The sequence below is a fragment of the Oryctolagus cuniculus genome, chromosome 19 (genome assembly GCF_964237555.1).
Source record: "Oryctolagus cuniculus chromosome 19, mOryCun1.1, whole genome shotgun sequence".
NCBI lineage: Eukaryota > Metazoa > Chordata > Mammalia > Lagomorpha > Leporidae > Oryctolagus > Oryctolagus cuniculus.
In genome coordinates, this window is record NC_091450.1 from 18796755 (window position 1) to 18813574 (window position 16820).

Here is a 16820-nt window from a genome sequence, read left to right on the forward strand (position 1 = left end):
AACTCATGACTGGAGCATAGGGAGATTAGTGATGCCATAAACAAGAGTGTCAATTTGTTAAGTCAACAACAGGAGTCACTGTGCACTTACTCCTCATATAGGATCTCTGTCCTTAATGTGCTGTACATTGTGATTTAATGCTATAACGAGTACTCAAACAGTATTTTTCACTTTGTGTTTCTATGTGTGTGCAAACTGTTTAAATCTTTACTTAATATATACTAAACTGATCTTCTGTATATAAAGAGAATTGAAAATGAATCTTGATATGAATGGAAGGGGAGAGGGAGCGGGAAAGGGGAGGGTTGTGGGTGGGAGGGAAGTTATTGAGGGGGGAGCCATTGTAATCCATAAGCTGTACTTTGGAAATTTATATTCATTAAATAAAAGTTAAAAAAAGAAAACATGATTTTATGCCTTTTTAAAAACATTTATTTTTATTTTTTTATTTATTTATTTTTTTGACAGGCAGAGTGCACAGTGAGAGAGACAGAGAGAAAGGTCTTCCTTTTTCCGTTGGTTCACCCCCCAATGGCCACTGTGGCCGGCGCACTGTGCTGACCCACAGCCAGGAGCCAGGTGTTTCTCCTGGTCTCCCATGCAGGTGCAGGGCCAAACAACCTGGGCCATAGCAGAGAGCTGAACTGGAAGAGGGGCAACCGGGACAGAATCCGGCGCCCGAACTGGGACTAGAACCCTGGGTGCCGGCGCCGCAGCGGAGGATTAGGGAGGGAGGAAGGGAGGGAGGGAGGGAGGGAGGAAGGAAGGTTGGTTCCATCTGCTGGTTTATTCCCCAAATGGTCATAATGGCTGGGGTCGGTCAAAGCCCAAGCCAGGAGCTACATTCGGATCTCCCATATGGTAGGCAGGGGCCCAAGTACTTGGGATATTCTGCGCTGCTTTTCCAGGCACATTAGCAGGAAGCTGGATATTGGAAATGAAGCAGCTAGGACTCAAATCAGTCCTCTAATACTGCATTGCAGGTAGCAGCTTAGCCCACAGCACCCCAGAAAGCATGATATTAAAGAAATGTACAGTTTATATGCATATCACAATGTACTTTGCTATTTTTCTTTTGTAGGATATTGGACTTTCCCAAGTTTTTCCACAATTTACATAAATTATAAGAAAATCTTGTATGAAAACATTTTTTAGTATTTGAAATATCTCTTAGGGCAGATTGCACATTTCCAGGAGTTGAACTTTTGGATCCAACAGGTCTCCCTACTTTTTATTTTTTTAAATTACGAAGTATCTTAACATACATAAAAGTAAAGAGAATAACATGACAAAAAGCCCATTTTTTATTTTAAGTGATCCACATCCTTTAATTTATATACCTGTGATTTATTCATTTGGTAGTAGTTTTTGACTGGTGCATAGTATTCCACTATGTCAATGTACTTGTCTATTCTATTGCTGATGGATACCTGGGTTGGGCCCACTTTTTGCTATTATGAGTAAAGTTTCTACTAACATTGGTGGACACAGAACTCATTTCTCTTTGGGATATACCTGGGAATGAAACTGCTGAGAGACAGGGAAAACATATTTTTAGTTTTAGATGATACTATCAAATCATTTTAAAAAGGGGTTGTGCCATTTTATACTCCCAACAGTACTGAACTGTAGTTACATTCTTACTAACTACAAATTCATTTATTAATACTCATACTAATACTTAGTATTGTCAGTATTTTTAGTCATTCCAATAGGGTTATAGTATCTACCAACCATCTATAACAGATCTCAACATACATGCTTCACATTTCTTTTAAGAAATATTAGTCTCAGCTGGGGCCAGCGTTGTGGCTGTGTCGGTAAAGCTGACACCTGCAGTGCTGCCATCCCATATGGGCATCAGTTTGGGTCCCAGCTGCTCCACTTCCAATCCAGCTCTCTGCTATGGCCTGGGAAAGCAGTAGAAGATGGCCCAAGTCCTTGGGCCCCTGCACTAGCATGGGAGACCTGAAGAAGCTCCTGGCTCCTGGCTTCGGATGGGCCCAGCTCCAGCCATTGTGGCCATTTGGGTAGATGTGGATGAACTTTGAAAACAGTATGTCACAGGAAAGAAGCCAGACACAAAAGGTCATGTATTGTAGAGTCCATTCATATAAAATATTCAGAATAGGTAATTCATAAAGATGGTGACTTCTTCTTAGTTTTCTGTATGGATAGGCAACTATCTCAGCACCATTACTGAGTAGTCCATTGTTTCTCTGCTGATTTGTAATACCTCCTCTGGCATGTTATCAACTTTCCATTTTGTTAGAGTCTATTTTGGGGTTCTCAATTCTCTTCCTATATTTTCAGGCTTCATAGTAGTTTCAATATCTAGTAGTTAAATTCTCCCTATCTTGTTAATTTTCTTCAACATTATCTTGCCTATTTCTGGCTCACTGTCCTTCTATGTTTATATCAAAGTTTATTTTAAAATCTTATTGCCTATTGAGGTTTCAACTGGAATTGTATGGATGAGAATTTTCCTCTTTACAATACTGATTCTTTGTACCCTTTATCATGGTTCATACATCCTTTCACTTCTTATATTTTTACTTCTTTTTTCTGTTTCATAGTGCAACATAAAACTAGTTAACTGTCTCAGATGACATAAAATAATAATTTTCTCCTCAAACTCGGTTTTTGATATTATGATTATATTTTAAGTTCAATTAATAATTTTGTCTGGAAATACTACTATTCCATTCTTTTTAACTTAAAAAATATTTATTTTCATTTTATATGAAAGGCAGAGTGATAGACAGAGAAAAATCTCCCATCCTCTGGTTACTCCCCAAATGGCTGCAACAGCCTGGACTGCGCCAGGCTGAAGCCAGAAGCCTGGAACTCCATCTGGATCTCCCACATGAGTAGTAGGAAGCCAAATACTTGGGGCACCATTTGCTGCCTTCCAGTGTGTGCACCAGCAGGAAGCTGGATCAGAAGCAGAGGAGCAAGGGACTTGAACCAGGCACTCAAGCAGTGACCTAAATGCTGTGCCAAATGTCTGCCCTTATTCCTATATATTGTTTCCAAAATCTTGCTCTTGGGCATTTGAATAACTTATCTATAGATTTGCTTGCATTTTTATTTCAGAAGTTACACTGCTGAAAAAGAAGGTTTTGTGTCTTCTCTCAATTCTTATGCCTCATTTGTTTTTCTTACCTAACTAGGCTAGGACCTCCCAGAAGAGGGAATCATAGGCATCCTGGTTCTGTTCTTGAATTTGATGGGGATTCTACTAGAAGTTCAGCTCAAGATGTTTACCATAGATTTTTAATATTCTCTGTAAAGTGAAGGAAATATTTTTCTATTCTTAATTTGCTAAGGAAAAAATGTAGACATACATGATTGCTAATTTTATAACTGCTTTTTCTACATTCACTGAGATAAGCAAGTCATTTTCCTTTTTAATTTATTAATAATGTATATTAAAACAATAGATTTTCTGATATGTAACCACATTCTATTTTTGGAATAAACCAAATTTTGTACATGATTATTTTTATTTAGAATTTTTTGCACTTATGCTTATAGGTGAGATAGCTCTAGAATTTTTCATTGTTATTTTAAAAGTTGAAGCACAGAGTGACAGGCAGAGGGAGAGAGCTCTTCCATCTGCTGGTTCACTCTCCAAATGGCTGCAACAGCTTCGGATGGGCCAAGCCTAAACTAAGAGCTACACCTGGGTCTCCCATGTGGACGGCAAGAACTCAAGGATCTGAGCCATCCTCTGCTGCCTCCCAGGCACAGGGACATTAGCAAGAAGCGGGATTAGAAGCAGAGCAGCCTGAATCTAGTTTGGTATCAAGGTTATATCAGCCACATGAAATGAGCTCAGAAACAATTTTTTTAGAAACAATTTTTATCAAGTAAAGATTATCTGTTACTTGGTAAAATTCACATATAAAACAGTCTGAGCTGGTTGCCTTTATGGGAAGGAAATAAATTTCAACATTAACAATTCAATTTTTGTGTAATTAATTATTTGCTCTTTTATTTCTTATATACATTTTGATTTTGTAAAGAAAATTAGCTACTTCAAATTTTAAAAATCATACTGTATTTATGTTTCTCTTTCCATCTTTACCATCACTTCTTTCTTTCTTAGCCACCCCTCCCTAAGGAATTGCTTTTTTTTTTTTTTTTTTTTTATTTTTTGACAGGCAGAGTGGACAGTGAGAAAGACAGAGAGAAAGGTCTTCCTTTGCCGTTGGTTCACCCTCCAATGGCCGCCGCTGCAGCCGGCGCACCGCGCTGATCCGATGGCAGGAGCCAGGATCCAGGTGCTTTTCCTGGTCTCCCATGGGGTGCAGGGCCCAAGCACCTGGGCCATCCTCCACTGCACTCCCTGGCCATAGCAGAGAGCTGGCCTGGAAGAGGGGCAACGGGGACAGAATCCGGTGCCCCGACCGGGACTAGAACCCGGTGTGCCAGCGCCGCAAGGTGGAGGATTAGCCTATTGAGCCACGGCGCCGGCTCAGGAATTGCTTTTAGTTTACTGACCCTACATATTGCTTCTTTGTTTTCTATTTCCTTAATTAATGCTCTTGTCACTTCCTTTTTCATACCTCACTTAGGTGTTAACTGTTCCTTTTTTCTTAACATCTCTTGAGTTGAAAACTTTATCCATATACTTAGCCTTACACTTAAAAAAAGATTTATTTATTTATTTGAAAGTCAGGAGAGAGAGAGAGAGAGAGAGAGAGAGAGAGAGAGAGAGAGAGAGAGAGAGAATATATCTTCCATCCTCTGGTTCACTTCCCAGATGGCTGCAACCACCCGAACTGGGCCAGGCCGAAGGCAGGAGCCAGGAGCTTCACCCAGATCTCTCACATGGGTGGCAGGAGCCCAAACATTTGAGCCATCTTCTGTTGTTTTTCCCAGGTTGTTAGCATTGAGCTAATGAGCTAATGATTGGAAGTGGACTAGCCAGGACATGAAATGGCGCCCACATGGGATGCGGGCATCGCGGGTGGTGATTTTACCCATTATGCCACAACACTGGCCCCGGTCTCACACTTCGTAATGACTGCATTTAGGGCTGTACATTTACTTATATCAAAACTTATGTCTCAGTATCTGGAACTTCCACTGTTACACAGGTGTAAACATTTCATGATTTTCAGTATTTCCTTTTTCTCCCAGGAGTTATTTAGAAGTTCATTACTGATAATAACTTTTTAATGTCCAAATCATTTTCTTAAAGAACTGGACCATTTATACTCCCCAAAACCGTGTGGATACCAAAAATTCCCCCCACATTACATCTCATAACACTAACAAGCAACAAACCAACAACCCATACCCTAAAGACCTCTTTAAAAAATTCCCAAAACTCCATAACTGGGGCCAGTGCTATGGTATAGCAGGTGAAGTGGCTGCCTGCAATGCCGGCATCCCATATGGGCGCCGGTTCAGGTCCCGGTTGCCCCACTTCTTCTTTCTCTTCTTTTTAAAAGATGTAGTTATTTATTCGAAAGTCAAAGTTACACACACACACAGAGGAAGAGGCAGAGAAGGAGTTCTTCCATTCACTGGTTCACTCTCCAATTGGCTGCAATGGCCAGAACTGCCCCAATCCAAAGCCAGGAGCCAGGAGCTTCTACCAGGTCTTCCATGTTGGGGCAGGGGCCCAAGGACTTGGGCCACCTTCCATAGCTTTCCCAGGCCACAGCAGAGAGCAGGATAGGAAGTGGAGCAGCCGGGACTCAAACTCTTGCCGCAGGCCGCGGCTTTCTTTCTTGCTAGGCCACAGCGTGGGCCACTGCTGCATCCGAAATATTTTCATCTCTTTCTCCCTCTCAAGTCCACACAGAACAGTTACAGAGTCAGTAAGGCATCCAGTGAGTGACCCACTGCATACTCACATTAGGCACACAAATTCAACTGACAGATCTCACCAAACTGCACAGACCCCGCAGATCCAGGTCCACACTCAGATTTGTGCATACCCTCTACAAAGATGGATCCACCACCCACAGAGATGGGCTCACCCATCCCACTCAAAACCTAGCAGCCCACTGACCGACCACAGCCACCCACCCAAGCATCGCCCCTGGGTCCAGTATGGGCGGGGGCCTTGTTCTGACTTCCTTCGGGTTGGGTTGGCTTTAGTGCCGGTTTTTGGTGTTCTTAGAGTTATCACCTGCCCCTTTCTCCCTACCCAGCCCCCAGCCCTCCTCCCCTCGCCCGCCTCCATCGCGCATGTGCTCTGCATTCCCTCCCCCTCTTGGGTACCAGGCGGCGCTCCCGGGCGCTGGCGGCGGAAGAGATGGAGCAGCGTCACGAGCGCCCGGCCCCTTAAAACGCTGCTGGCTGGAGCCGCCTCCCTCCCTGCAGCCCGCGGCGGGGATGGAGTGAAGGGAGACCCGGCGACCTGCCCGCTGGGATCAGCGATGGAGTTAAAGCAATCTTTGTCCACCCACTTGGAAGCCGAGAAGCCTCTGAGGCGCTATGGAGCAGTGGAAGAGACGGCGTGGAAAGCGGAGGGACTGGGGAGAAGTGAGTACTCGGGCGTGGTGGGGGGCGTTTGGGGACCCGTGAGCTACAGCCGGTGATCGCCGGAGCGCTGGGAACGCAGAGAGCGAACCAGGGAAGCGCCCCCGCGGCCGGGCTTCCAGTGCTGGGGGGATGCGCAGCACAGCGCCGCGCTCTGCCCGCGAACAAAAGGGGGACCCTCCGGGCTGGGCTTTACCGGGAGGCTTGGGAAATGGCCCGGCAGTTAAGCCAGCTGTCTGGGCTGTACCCGGAGTCCCGGATCCGTCAGCGCGCAGTTGGTCCGGGAAAGTAGGATCTTTTCCGCAGTCCAGGGAGGAGGATCCCGTGTCCGCCCGAGATGCGCCGGGGCACTGGACCGTCCTGGAAAGCGCCCACGTCCCTGGAGAGGGGGGAGTGTCCACTGGCTCCCCCACCCCACCTCCCGGCGGGGGCACACCTGAAATTCCCCGCGTTTCCGACCCGGCCTCCTCCTGGGTCACAGAGGGTGGGGAAAGGGTTAACCCTGAGCACATTCTTCTCCTTTCTCCCTCTCCTCAGTTCAGGTCTTGGTTTGGGTACCATCCTAGGAGGCAGTTCCCAAACAGACCAGCTGTGTTCAGTGGTTCTCTCCAGGTTGTTGTGGTGTCAATAGCATCTCTAAATACAGGAAGGATTTTTGTTGTTGTTGTTGTTTATAATTAATAGGGTGCATTAGTGAAAACTACCCTCAAAGTGTACAGGCAGCATTGGGGTTCTTGTGCTGTTCCTGCAAATCCAGGGGCTTCCCGGTGTTCCTGCTCTGGCGTTGCTTGCCTAGCACTGTGCCTCCCGCCAGACTGGGAAAGGCCCTCCAGCCCTTCCCTGAGGGCCTGCTGCTTCCGCTTCGTTCTGGGTAAGGGTGTTCAGCAGTCTTCTCTAGCACCAAGCTCTGAACTAGGCTGGGCAAAGTACTGTGAATGTGCTCCCGTGTTTTTTCTGTCTTCACCTGGTAGAAAACTGTGTGTGTGTGTGTGCTTTCCCTATACCTGTATTTATAAATACAGACAATCTTCCCAGAATGGCTCAGCTGTGTTTGGGTCCTGGTGTGCTTAAGTTGGAATCAGAATCATGTCTTGGTTCCTCACCTGCTATGGTGGATACCATAATGCTCCCAACCTTTTTCTTTCTTCTTTCAAAACCTGCCTCCTTCTTCTTCTCTGTTGCATCCCTTCAAAACCCTCTGCCCTTTGTGCTTTAGCATTACATTGAGGCAGAGAGTCTAGCACAAACTCAAAACAATTTCAATAATGACTATCTTTTATTGCTCGATGACCATGTCCAAAACCTGTGCTAAGAACTTTAAATGCATCATCTCATTTAGTCCCACAACCATCTCCTGTGGTGAATGACTCCTCTTTCATAGATTCAAAACAAAATAATAATAATAAAATGGGGCTTTTTAGGCCATACAACTGTTAAGCAGTAAAACCAGGGTCTTAACACAGGTTTGTTGGACCCCAGACTTTTAACATGGAGGTTTATGGCATTAATGTTTTCAGAAAACTTCCTGAGTCTGTTGAGAGTCTCAGACCATGTTTGGTTTTTTAATGATTTTATAATTATCTGGTGGTCCTGTTAGTCTCTGGAGATTGCAGGGGCCTTCAAAGCCCACTGGGTCTATACAGAAAAAGAAACTACTTGAATAATAATCCTTGCTCTGTCCCTTGCTGGCTATGTGATTTTAGGCACACTTCTAAGCCTCACTCTGCCTCCATTTTCTAAAAATAGAGATATGAACAGTGTCCACCTTATGTATGTAGAACACAAGGTTAAGTGTTCAGTTCATATTGGCTGCTTCCATTATTTTACTGCTCTATCTGTAAAACAACCTGTTTTTATCCTTTAAAGGAATTACATAAAGTGATTGCCTGGACTAAAACCACAGTGTTGGTCACTTCCCTAATAACTCTCTTACAGATTTTTATTTTCTCACCACTTTAAAAGGAACAATTGTAAGCATACAGGAAAATTGCAGCAAGGACCCAATTTATACATTTTAGCTCCTGAAATTTTTGTACTTCTAAGTCCTGGGCTACAAACTGTTAAAAGTCTGGCAGAAAAGCATTCTCATCCTTTCTATTCCAAATCATCAAGGACTGTGAAGCTAGCTTCCTAGTTCCATGCAAGACCACAGTTTCTGATCTGCTTTCGCATAGATCCCCAAATCTGTTTTTTTTTTCCTTTTTACCTATTAAAACTTGAAATTTTCTTAAAGCACTAATCCAGAGTCCACTTTTAAATCTTGAATCTGGCAAGTTTTGATCTATAGACTCTGTCTGCCACTAGGCATTTTTGTTTTTCTAAGTGGCATTTTTGGAACATTCTCTCAACTCCCAGGGGATCTATGGATCTATTCCATAATGTCTGGGGCCTCCATTTATTAATGAAGTGTGAAAATTAGAACAATTGATTCTGTGGCTTAACAATTGCCAAGCCAGCATCGTAATGCATGAAATACTGGAGAATAGAAAATAGAAGTGGTCCATTAAAAAGAAGGCATGCTGTATTTAACTTCCATGCATAACTGAATTCTTGATGTTAAATAAAAAGTATGTATAAATTAAAAACCATTGAAAAGAGGTGAAAGATTATAGAACTGGATGCTTTCAGTTTTGGTCTCATTAATGATTATCTCATTTTAAGTATAGTTTTTAGACAGAGATATATGTGCTGTAGTACAGTAGCAAAGAATGGGAATTTTGAATTCAGTTGAAAGGAATTCAAAACAGTAATAACAATTTGTAGCTTTGTCACCCTGGGAAAACTGCTGAACTTCTCTGTGTGCCAGTTGCTTATCTGTAAAATGGGGCTATAACAGAAATGAGCACTTGGGGGTTTTGGAGGATTAAATGAGAATGCATATAATGCATTTGTTTAGCACACCATAATTGCTCACTCAGTGCTGCACTGCTGTCATAGTATGACATAGACAATAGAACCCAAGGGTACCTGAAATAATCTCCTCAAGTGTGCCAGCCACAGCTTTCCACTGCTTCCATGTCTCTGTAAATTCAGGATAATGATCATATATATAGCACCTTCCTCACAGGATTGTGATGGGAAGGTTTTTGTACCCTCTGGTATTTTCTTGTTTGAGAAAGATTCTAAGCAATTGCTCCCATCCACCTCTGACAGCATTTTTCTCCTAGAAGTGAGTGTTTTTTTTTTTAATACTCAGTTGGAAAATATATAGTGACATGTCAGTGTGGTTAGGTCTATAAAAATATTGCTTTCACCAAACTGTAATTAGTTGAGGGTGACAGAAAGATAAGGAGCCTTTTGAAAAAGCACAGAGCTTTTAAAAAATACAGTTGTCTATTATTGTGGCCATTTTTCCTGATAGATTTGAACATACCTTAGAGGATGGTCAGAATTTGGGGCATGGGAAGTGGAGGAATGGGTGGCACAGTGGGGGAGGGATGCCAGGAGAGGTAACATAAGGGCACCAACACAAGCACAGAGGTAGAAAGAAATGCACTATGAGTAAGAGATGGGGATAAAGTCGAGTGTTCAAACAGCAATCTTCCCATAAACCCGAGGGAGATGACTGTTATTTAAAAGTCCAAGGATGTGTATGGACTAGCAGGCAGATCACTGAACTGGCCAATGTCTCAGGTTTAACAGTGTGGAGACGGAAACAGTGTGAATTGCGCCGATCTACAGAACGGATTCTTGGGAAGGGTTTTGTGTTGTTTTCTTTGGCTTGATTACACGTGCTGATTTTATTATTTTCTTTTAGAATTGTTTTTTCTTTTTTTATTAGAGAAGTAATAAATTCACTTCATAAAAAATGCAAATTCACCTGAAATATAAAAATAAAAGATGAAAGATGCCCTTCTGTCCTCCCACACCCATTTCATTCATTCAATAAAGCAGGTATGGAGTGCTTTCTAAGTGCCAGGCAACGTTCCAGGGTCTTTGGATAGTGTTGAGCAAGAAGTCCCTGTCCTTGTGGAACTTCTATTCAGGGGAAATCAGGGTATGAGTTGGGAGCAAGCAGGACAGTTCAGCTGAGGGCAACTGTGTCACATGGAGATTAATAGGGGAAGACTGTTTCTCATCTGGTGGTCAGGAAATGCCTCTCTAAGGAGGTGACCTGTTTCGAGGTAAACAGTAAATGCAAAGGCCCTAGAGGAAGGGACAAAAGGTCAGAGTGGCTGGAACTCAGTGAATCATGGAGAGAATAGAGATGAATTAGAAAGGAGCCAGCCTAAGTAGGGCCTTCTAAGTCGTGGTTAAAAAAAGTCTGGAATTTGTTCTCATTGCAGGAGAAAATGCTGAGGAATTTTAAGCAAGGGACTAACATGAGCTGGTTTTTGTTTTTAAAAGGTCACGTTGGCTACTGGATGGAGAATCAGACCCTAGAGGGGAAGCGATGATCACTGTAAGCATCATTCAATGTAGTCCCTGGTTCCTTCCTAGTCAATCCCACCTTGGATGAGTGGTGGGAGTTTCCTTGAGTGTAAAAGGTGAGACAAGGGTTAAAAACAGAATGGACTGTCCTCTGGGAGACCAAGCACTGGGTTAGGAATTAGAAGATCTGTCAGTCTCTGCGCTTTCTATGGATAGGTAACTGACTGCCAATTACTACAGGAACCATAACAGCAGTGATGGGAAGACTATGGTGAAGACTGAATATGGTAGTATCCAGTATATACTTTGAACAAACCGATTATTAACATTTCTCTGTGTTTGTTCATGACTTTATGCTTCATTCTTGTGAGAGTCTTCTTCTTAGGTATTAGTTGAAGGAAAAATCAACTGTGCCTATTCTTGGTCTCTGATTAGTTATTAAACACTTATTAATAATAATAGCAGTCAATGAGTTTTAGCCTTCAACTTGAGCTTATTAAATTCTCGTTTGTAACAATCCTATGGCACAGGCAGAATTCTTATTCCCCTTTTACACATAGGAAACAGCTTTAGGGAGGTCAAGCAGCTTGCTAAAGTTCAGAAAGCTAGGAAGTACACAACTGGAGCCCGAGTCTAACCCACTTTGACTCCAAATGTTCCCATCAGTGTCTGCCACTCATGGCACAGTGCTGAGTTGCAGAGATTAGAGATGAAATAAGACCTAACTCTTAATCTCAAGAAGTTTACAGATTTGGGGACTGGGGGACACAGCTATAAACAACTGCACCTTACAGTTCCAGTAGAATGGAACAGGGGCTGAATGAGAGTGCCAATGGGAAGTGAGAAGTGAAGATTGACATTTACCTGGGGCTGAGTGCCAGGCCACCATCCAGGGGAAGGCATATTTGCCCCAAGCCTCAGGCAAGCAGGATTTCAAAGGGTGACGAGAGGAGGAGGGGTATTTTAGGTGAGCTGCGACCAGAGGAAGGGAGGTAGAGAGAGATTCCTGATGTGAGTTCCTGCAACAGTTCTGTATTTATTTATTTATTTATTTATTTATTTATTTATTTATTTATTGTCTCTTTCCTTTTGGCCTAAAGAGATCTGTGTCTATTGGCTCTTGCGCAGCACGACTCTGGGTTTGTCTAGGTCGCTGTCACCTGTGGGTTGGAGGCCAGTCCAGGTAGAGGCTCTTTTCTATTGCAGTCTTTCAGAGCGTCACTCACAAGCTCCCCAAAAGGTGCTTACCACACAATCCGTTCATTGCCTCACTGTTCAGTTGTTTGCTAGCTTTAAAGGGACAGAGATGGAGAGGGCCCAGATCCCATCCCTAAGTCCTCTGTCCTACACTGTCCCCTTCCTCCCTCTGCTGCTTCCTAGCACTGCGGTCTTGAGGAACTAGCCTAACTTCTTTCAACCTCAGTTTCCTAATCTGTAAATTGGGAACTGTGATCTCTTTAATCCCCTGAGGTTTAATATACAAGGTAATGTTTATAAAACATAGTGTCTGACCTATATATGTCAGTAACAATGTTACTGATATTGGCGGTGTTAAGATTTGGCTCAGTTTAGCTGAGTGGCTGAAGTTTAAGCGGAGATACTGCTACTGAAGAGCAGACAGCATCTACAGTGTTGGTTATCATCAAGGGTTCCATAAAATCCAAACTGAAAAATTACTACAATGCATGACATGAACTATTCTGCTCACTCAAAATTCCCAGTGAGACATGGCCACCACACTCAGTGTGGGAGAGTGGACTGTGGTAGGGCCCCAGCCCATCTCACCTGTGTGCCCCCCTCAGTCAGGCAGCATAAAGTGGATACCTCAGTTTATCTGTGTTCAGTCTCCCACAGCTGGTTGTTACCTTTCCCTACAGCACCGTGACAGGCATTTTTGTGACATTTCCTTTGCTGGTGGGGCAGCTTTCTTGACTATTAGAAGTAGCACTGTTCTTTCTCAGGGGTTGTAGCTTGAGCCCCACAGCATCTGAGTTCTGTCAAGTAGGAACCTAGTTTTTTCTCCCAGAGGTAACCTGTTTCCCAGGGCCACTGGCTGCAGAGCCATGTCTGCGACTGACCTCAAGGGCATCTGATGGAGTGCTGTCTGGGTGCAGCGACGCCCCTGCCTGGCTCCTCCTCTCTTCCCTGCACCACACTGTTAGGGTGACAGCAGCCCTAAAATCCTGTCCTTCCCCGCTCTGTTCTCCTCAGAGTTGTGTTGGCTCTTCTTTGTCCTCAATTTTCAGTATGAATTTTATTGTAGGCATATAATTGTATATGCAAATATTCTAAAAATTGTATGTAGAAAAACTGTTTTATAATATAGTATTATAAAACTTGTATAAATAAAGACTATAAAATAAACTTGTGTAAAATAAAAAAAATCCCAGTTAAGTCATTCATTCATCTCTTTATTCATCCATTCGATGTATTTTCACTAATGGCCTCTGCTACACTGTGCTAAGCTCCTCAGAATACAGTGGCACTCAGTAAAGTATATAGAGTCCCTGCTGGGTTTGCTGTGGCTAATGAAACAATACCACAGACTGGGAAAATTACAAATAAAAGCAGTTTATTTTGGCTCATAATACTGGGCCAAGGTCAAGGGGTGGCATCTAGTATGGCCTTTTTGCTGGCCGGGTGCATGTGCCTGTGCATGTGTGCGTCCTCTGGTGTCTACTACCCCTCTGCTTATAAAGCCACCACAAGGGGGCTCCATCTTGTTGCTATCTCACAATGGAGACTGAAGTACAATGTGAGGGGACAAACCATATTCAAACCACAGCACCTGCCTTCATGCTACTTAAGGTAAACTGGGAACAATCCTTGTTTCCAGTGATGCAGAACAAAGAGATCAAAAGATGATGCTATCCCTCCCAGTCCTTCGGAAACAGAATTCTGGATATGTTGCTGACCCGTTGCCCTCTCAGTTAAATGTGATGAAAAGATTCATTCAGATGTTTTGCTACAGGGGTAGTCTTGCAGGCCTTTGTGAAGATAAGTTTGAATAGTGCCAAACCATGTTTTCTGGGCTAACCGGAGTGCGATTCTTTACCGCTGTCTTCCTGCAAGAGCCATGACCACAGGAACTCTGAGAGTCCTCTTTACTGCTGAGTGCTGCACACTCAGGCCCAGACTCAGAAGCCTCTCAGTAATATTTGCCATACTGGGTGGCTTTTAGTCCACAAAGTTGGTACAAGGATTTATTCATGTTTTATGAACTTTCAAAGTCATCTAATTAAGAAAGAGTTAGCTGGAATCTCAGTTGGTCTACATTGCCTGTCCACCTCACTAAGATGGTTTGTTGTGGAGGCTACAGTGAGATGTTATTTCTTGCCTTTTTTTTTTTTTTTTTTTTTTTGCTTTGAGAGAAAGATGCAAGATTTTCAGATCAGACAGAAAGTAACAGGCATAAGCACCATTTTGGGAAACTGGTAACACTTAGACAATGGCACAGTGAATACAGACAGCCTGGGCTAGGTGCCTGACGTATACCCTAGCTCCTTGATTCCTAACCATAAACTCAGGTGAAGTGCATGATTCACAGTAACACCTTTCTGGAACCACAAAAACAAAAAATGACAAGGCTCCATTAAAACTGCTGGCCTGGGGCTGTGGCACAATAGGATAATCCTCCGCCTGCGGTGCTGGCATCCCATATGGGCACTGGTTCTAGTCCCGGTTGCTCCTCTTCCAATCCAGCTCTTGTTATGGCCTGAGAAAGCAATGGAGGATGGCCCAAGTGCTTGGGTCCCTGCACCTGCATGGGAGACCTGGAGGAAGCTCCTGGCTCCTGGCTTCAGATCAGCACAGCTCTGGCCATTGCAACCATTTGAGGAGTGAACCAGCTGATGGAAGATTTCTCTTTCTGTGTCTCCCTCTCACTGTAACTCTGTCAAATAACTGAATAAAATCTTTAAAAAAAATGCTGGTCGATTGGAAAGATATTCTGATTTCATGCAGACAACCAGGTCATCTTTGATTTTTCTGCTATGGGACTGTAGAGTGTTGCAACCTTTGGGGGAAGCAATTGGATAATATCTTTTAAAATTTAAAATACTCGTATGCTTTGACCCAGCAACCCCACTCCTGGGACACTAGAATAAAAACACCAGTACACAAAGATATGTGCAAAAAACTACATATAAAATGAAACCCATCAGAATGATTAAGTTATTCATCCACTGTGAAATGTTATTCAGCTGCTAAAAAGAAATAAATTAGAGTCATAATAGTTGTCTTATAGGTGTCATTGAGTAAGAAATAGGAGATCCAGGAAAATATGTAGTAAGATCTCTTTAAAAAACATTGTAAGACTTATTTCTTTGAAAAACAGAGAGATGGGAGGGGTGGGACATGGTGGGGCAGTGGAGGATGGCAATGGTGGAGAGAAATCTTCCATCTGCGGGTTTACTCTCCAAATGCTCACAACAGCCAGGGCTGGGCCAGGCTGAAACCAGGAGCTAGGAACTCCATTCAAATCTCCCATATGGGTGGTAAGAACCCAAATACTTGGACCATTGTCCACTGCCTCCCAGGTGCATCAGCAGGAAGCTGAAATCAGAAGCGAAGGAGCCAGGACTTGAACTAGCACTTGGACATGGGATGCTGGTGTCCCAAGTGGTGACTAAACCTGCTATACAATAGCACTGACCCTAAGATCTCATTCTTTTTTAAGAAAAAATTCTTATTCTTTGTCTTTCTCTGGGTCTGTGTGTCTCTCCCTCTATGCCTACAAATACATAGATACAGACACATATCACATATGTGTGTGTGATTCTATTTCTGTGGAGAAGAACATGAAGCATATATAATAAATCACTGTCATGGGCTTTCTGGGGGAAGAGCCAGGGGATGGGTCTGGTGTGACAGGCAGAGAAAGCAGGGGGCAAATGAGAGCCAAGCAAAACCATAAAATAAAAAAAGAACTCTGCTGGGGGAAAATCCCCTTATACTCTTAATACGCTTACATGTTACAGTTATAGTAAATGATGTATTCGTTGGATGGAGCAAAGGGGTACTCTCATTTCAGAAATTTTTAAATGTGGGAGAAACTGTGGGTCTCAGAGTTCAGGAAACAGTTTTATTTGATTAATCCTTACCACCACAACTCCATGATAAGCACTACTAATCTTTTTAAAGATATATATGACAATCAAAGAGCAGATATGAAAATCTGGTCCCATTGCCTGCTAGAGGAGGGATCTGAACTTAACTATCTGGCTATAACGCCCACACTTGGTGCATGTGTGGGGACAGGGTTCTATGAAAACTGCAGAACCTTCTCCATTTTGCTGTGAGCCTAAAACTCTTCTATTTAAAAAAGACTGTTTATTCAGATTTATTGAAAAGACTGTTCAACTTTTCCCTCTATAGTTACTTGTAAACCTTCAACCACCTTAAATTCCACTGGTAGCCCCTATGTTTAAAGGGAAAGTCATCTGAGAGAGTGTTTGTGGAACCACATTTACTTATTTGTCCTTACAAATAAAGAAGGGCTAGGTAGTTACAGCCCTGTCCCTGCTCTCACTGCAGATCCACATGCCAGTGTCCTCCTGATGGAAGAGGAAACTCCTTGCTCCCATAAGCCAGGCCTGGGATAAACGTGAGAACAGGCAAGATGAGCAGCGAAGGCACAGACTACCTTTCCTTGCTTTTCCTGCCTGTGTCTACGCCCCTCTGTCTTTGTCTGTGCAGGCTGCTCTAGGGTGGTACATAAACAACAGAAAGGCATTGCTCTGAGTTTTCGGGGCTGAGAAGTACAAGATAAAGACCCTTGCAGATGCTGTGGCTGAGGAGGGCCCCTCTTCTAGTTTGTACATGGCCATCTTCTCTCTGTGTTAGCACACGGCAGAAGGGGTGGATGCCACTAATCCCATTCATGAAGGTGCCACTCTCATGACACAAGCAGTTTCCAAAGATCTCAGATTGTAATGGCATTGCCTTGG

The 16820-nt window shown here is 43.3% G+C and overlaps 1 protein-coding gene and 1 pseudogene across 2 annotated transcripts in view; both read left to right on the plus strand.

Annotated features, from left to right (window-relative positions):
- Positions 1 to 6219: 6219 nt before the first annotated feature.
- Positions 6220 to 16820, plus strand: part of BMERB1 (bMERB domain containing 1) — a 152799-nt gene continuing 142198 nt past the window's right edge. Inside the window, exon 1 of one of the 2 annotated variants that reach the window (XM_008257799.4) lies at positions 6220 to 6504. In XM_008257799.4, the coding sequence (XP_008256021.2) occupies positions 6399 to 6504 (106 nt within the window). In that variant the 5' untranslated portion in view covers positions 6220 to 6398. The remainder of the gene's footprint in view (positions 6505 to 16820) is intronic. The other variant, XM_002711778.5, reaches the window with a different exon arrangement.
- The window catches only part of LOC138847060 (centromere protein N-like), a 54254-nt pseudogene continuing 44067 nt past the window's right edge, over positions 6634 to 16820 (plus strand).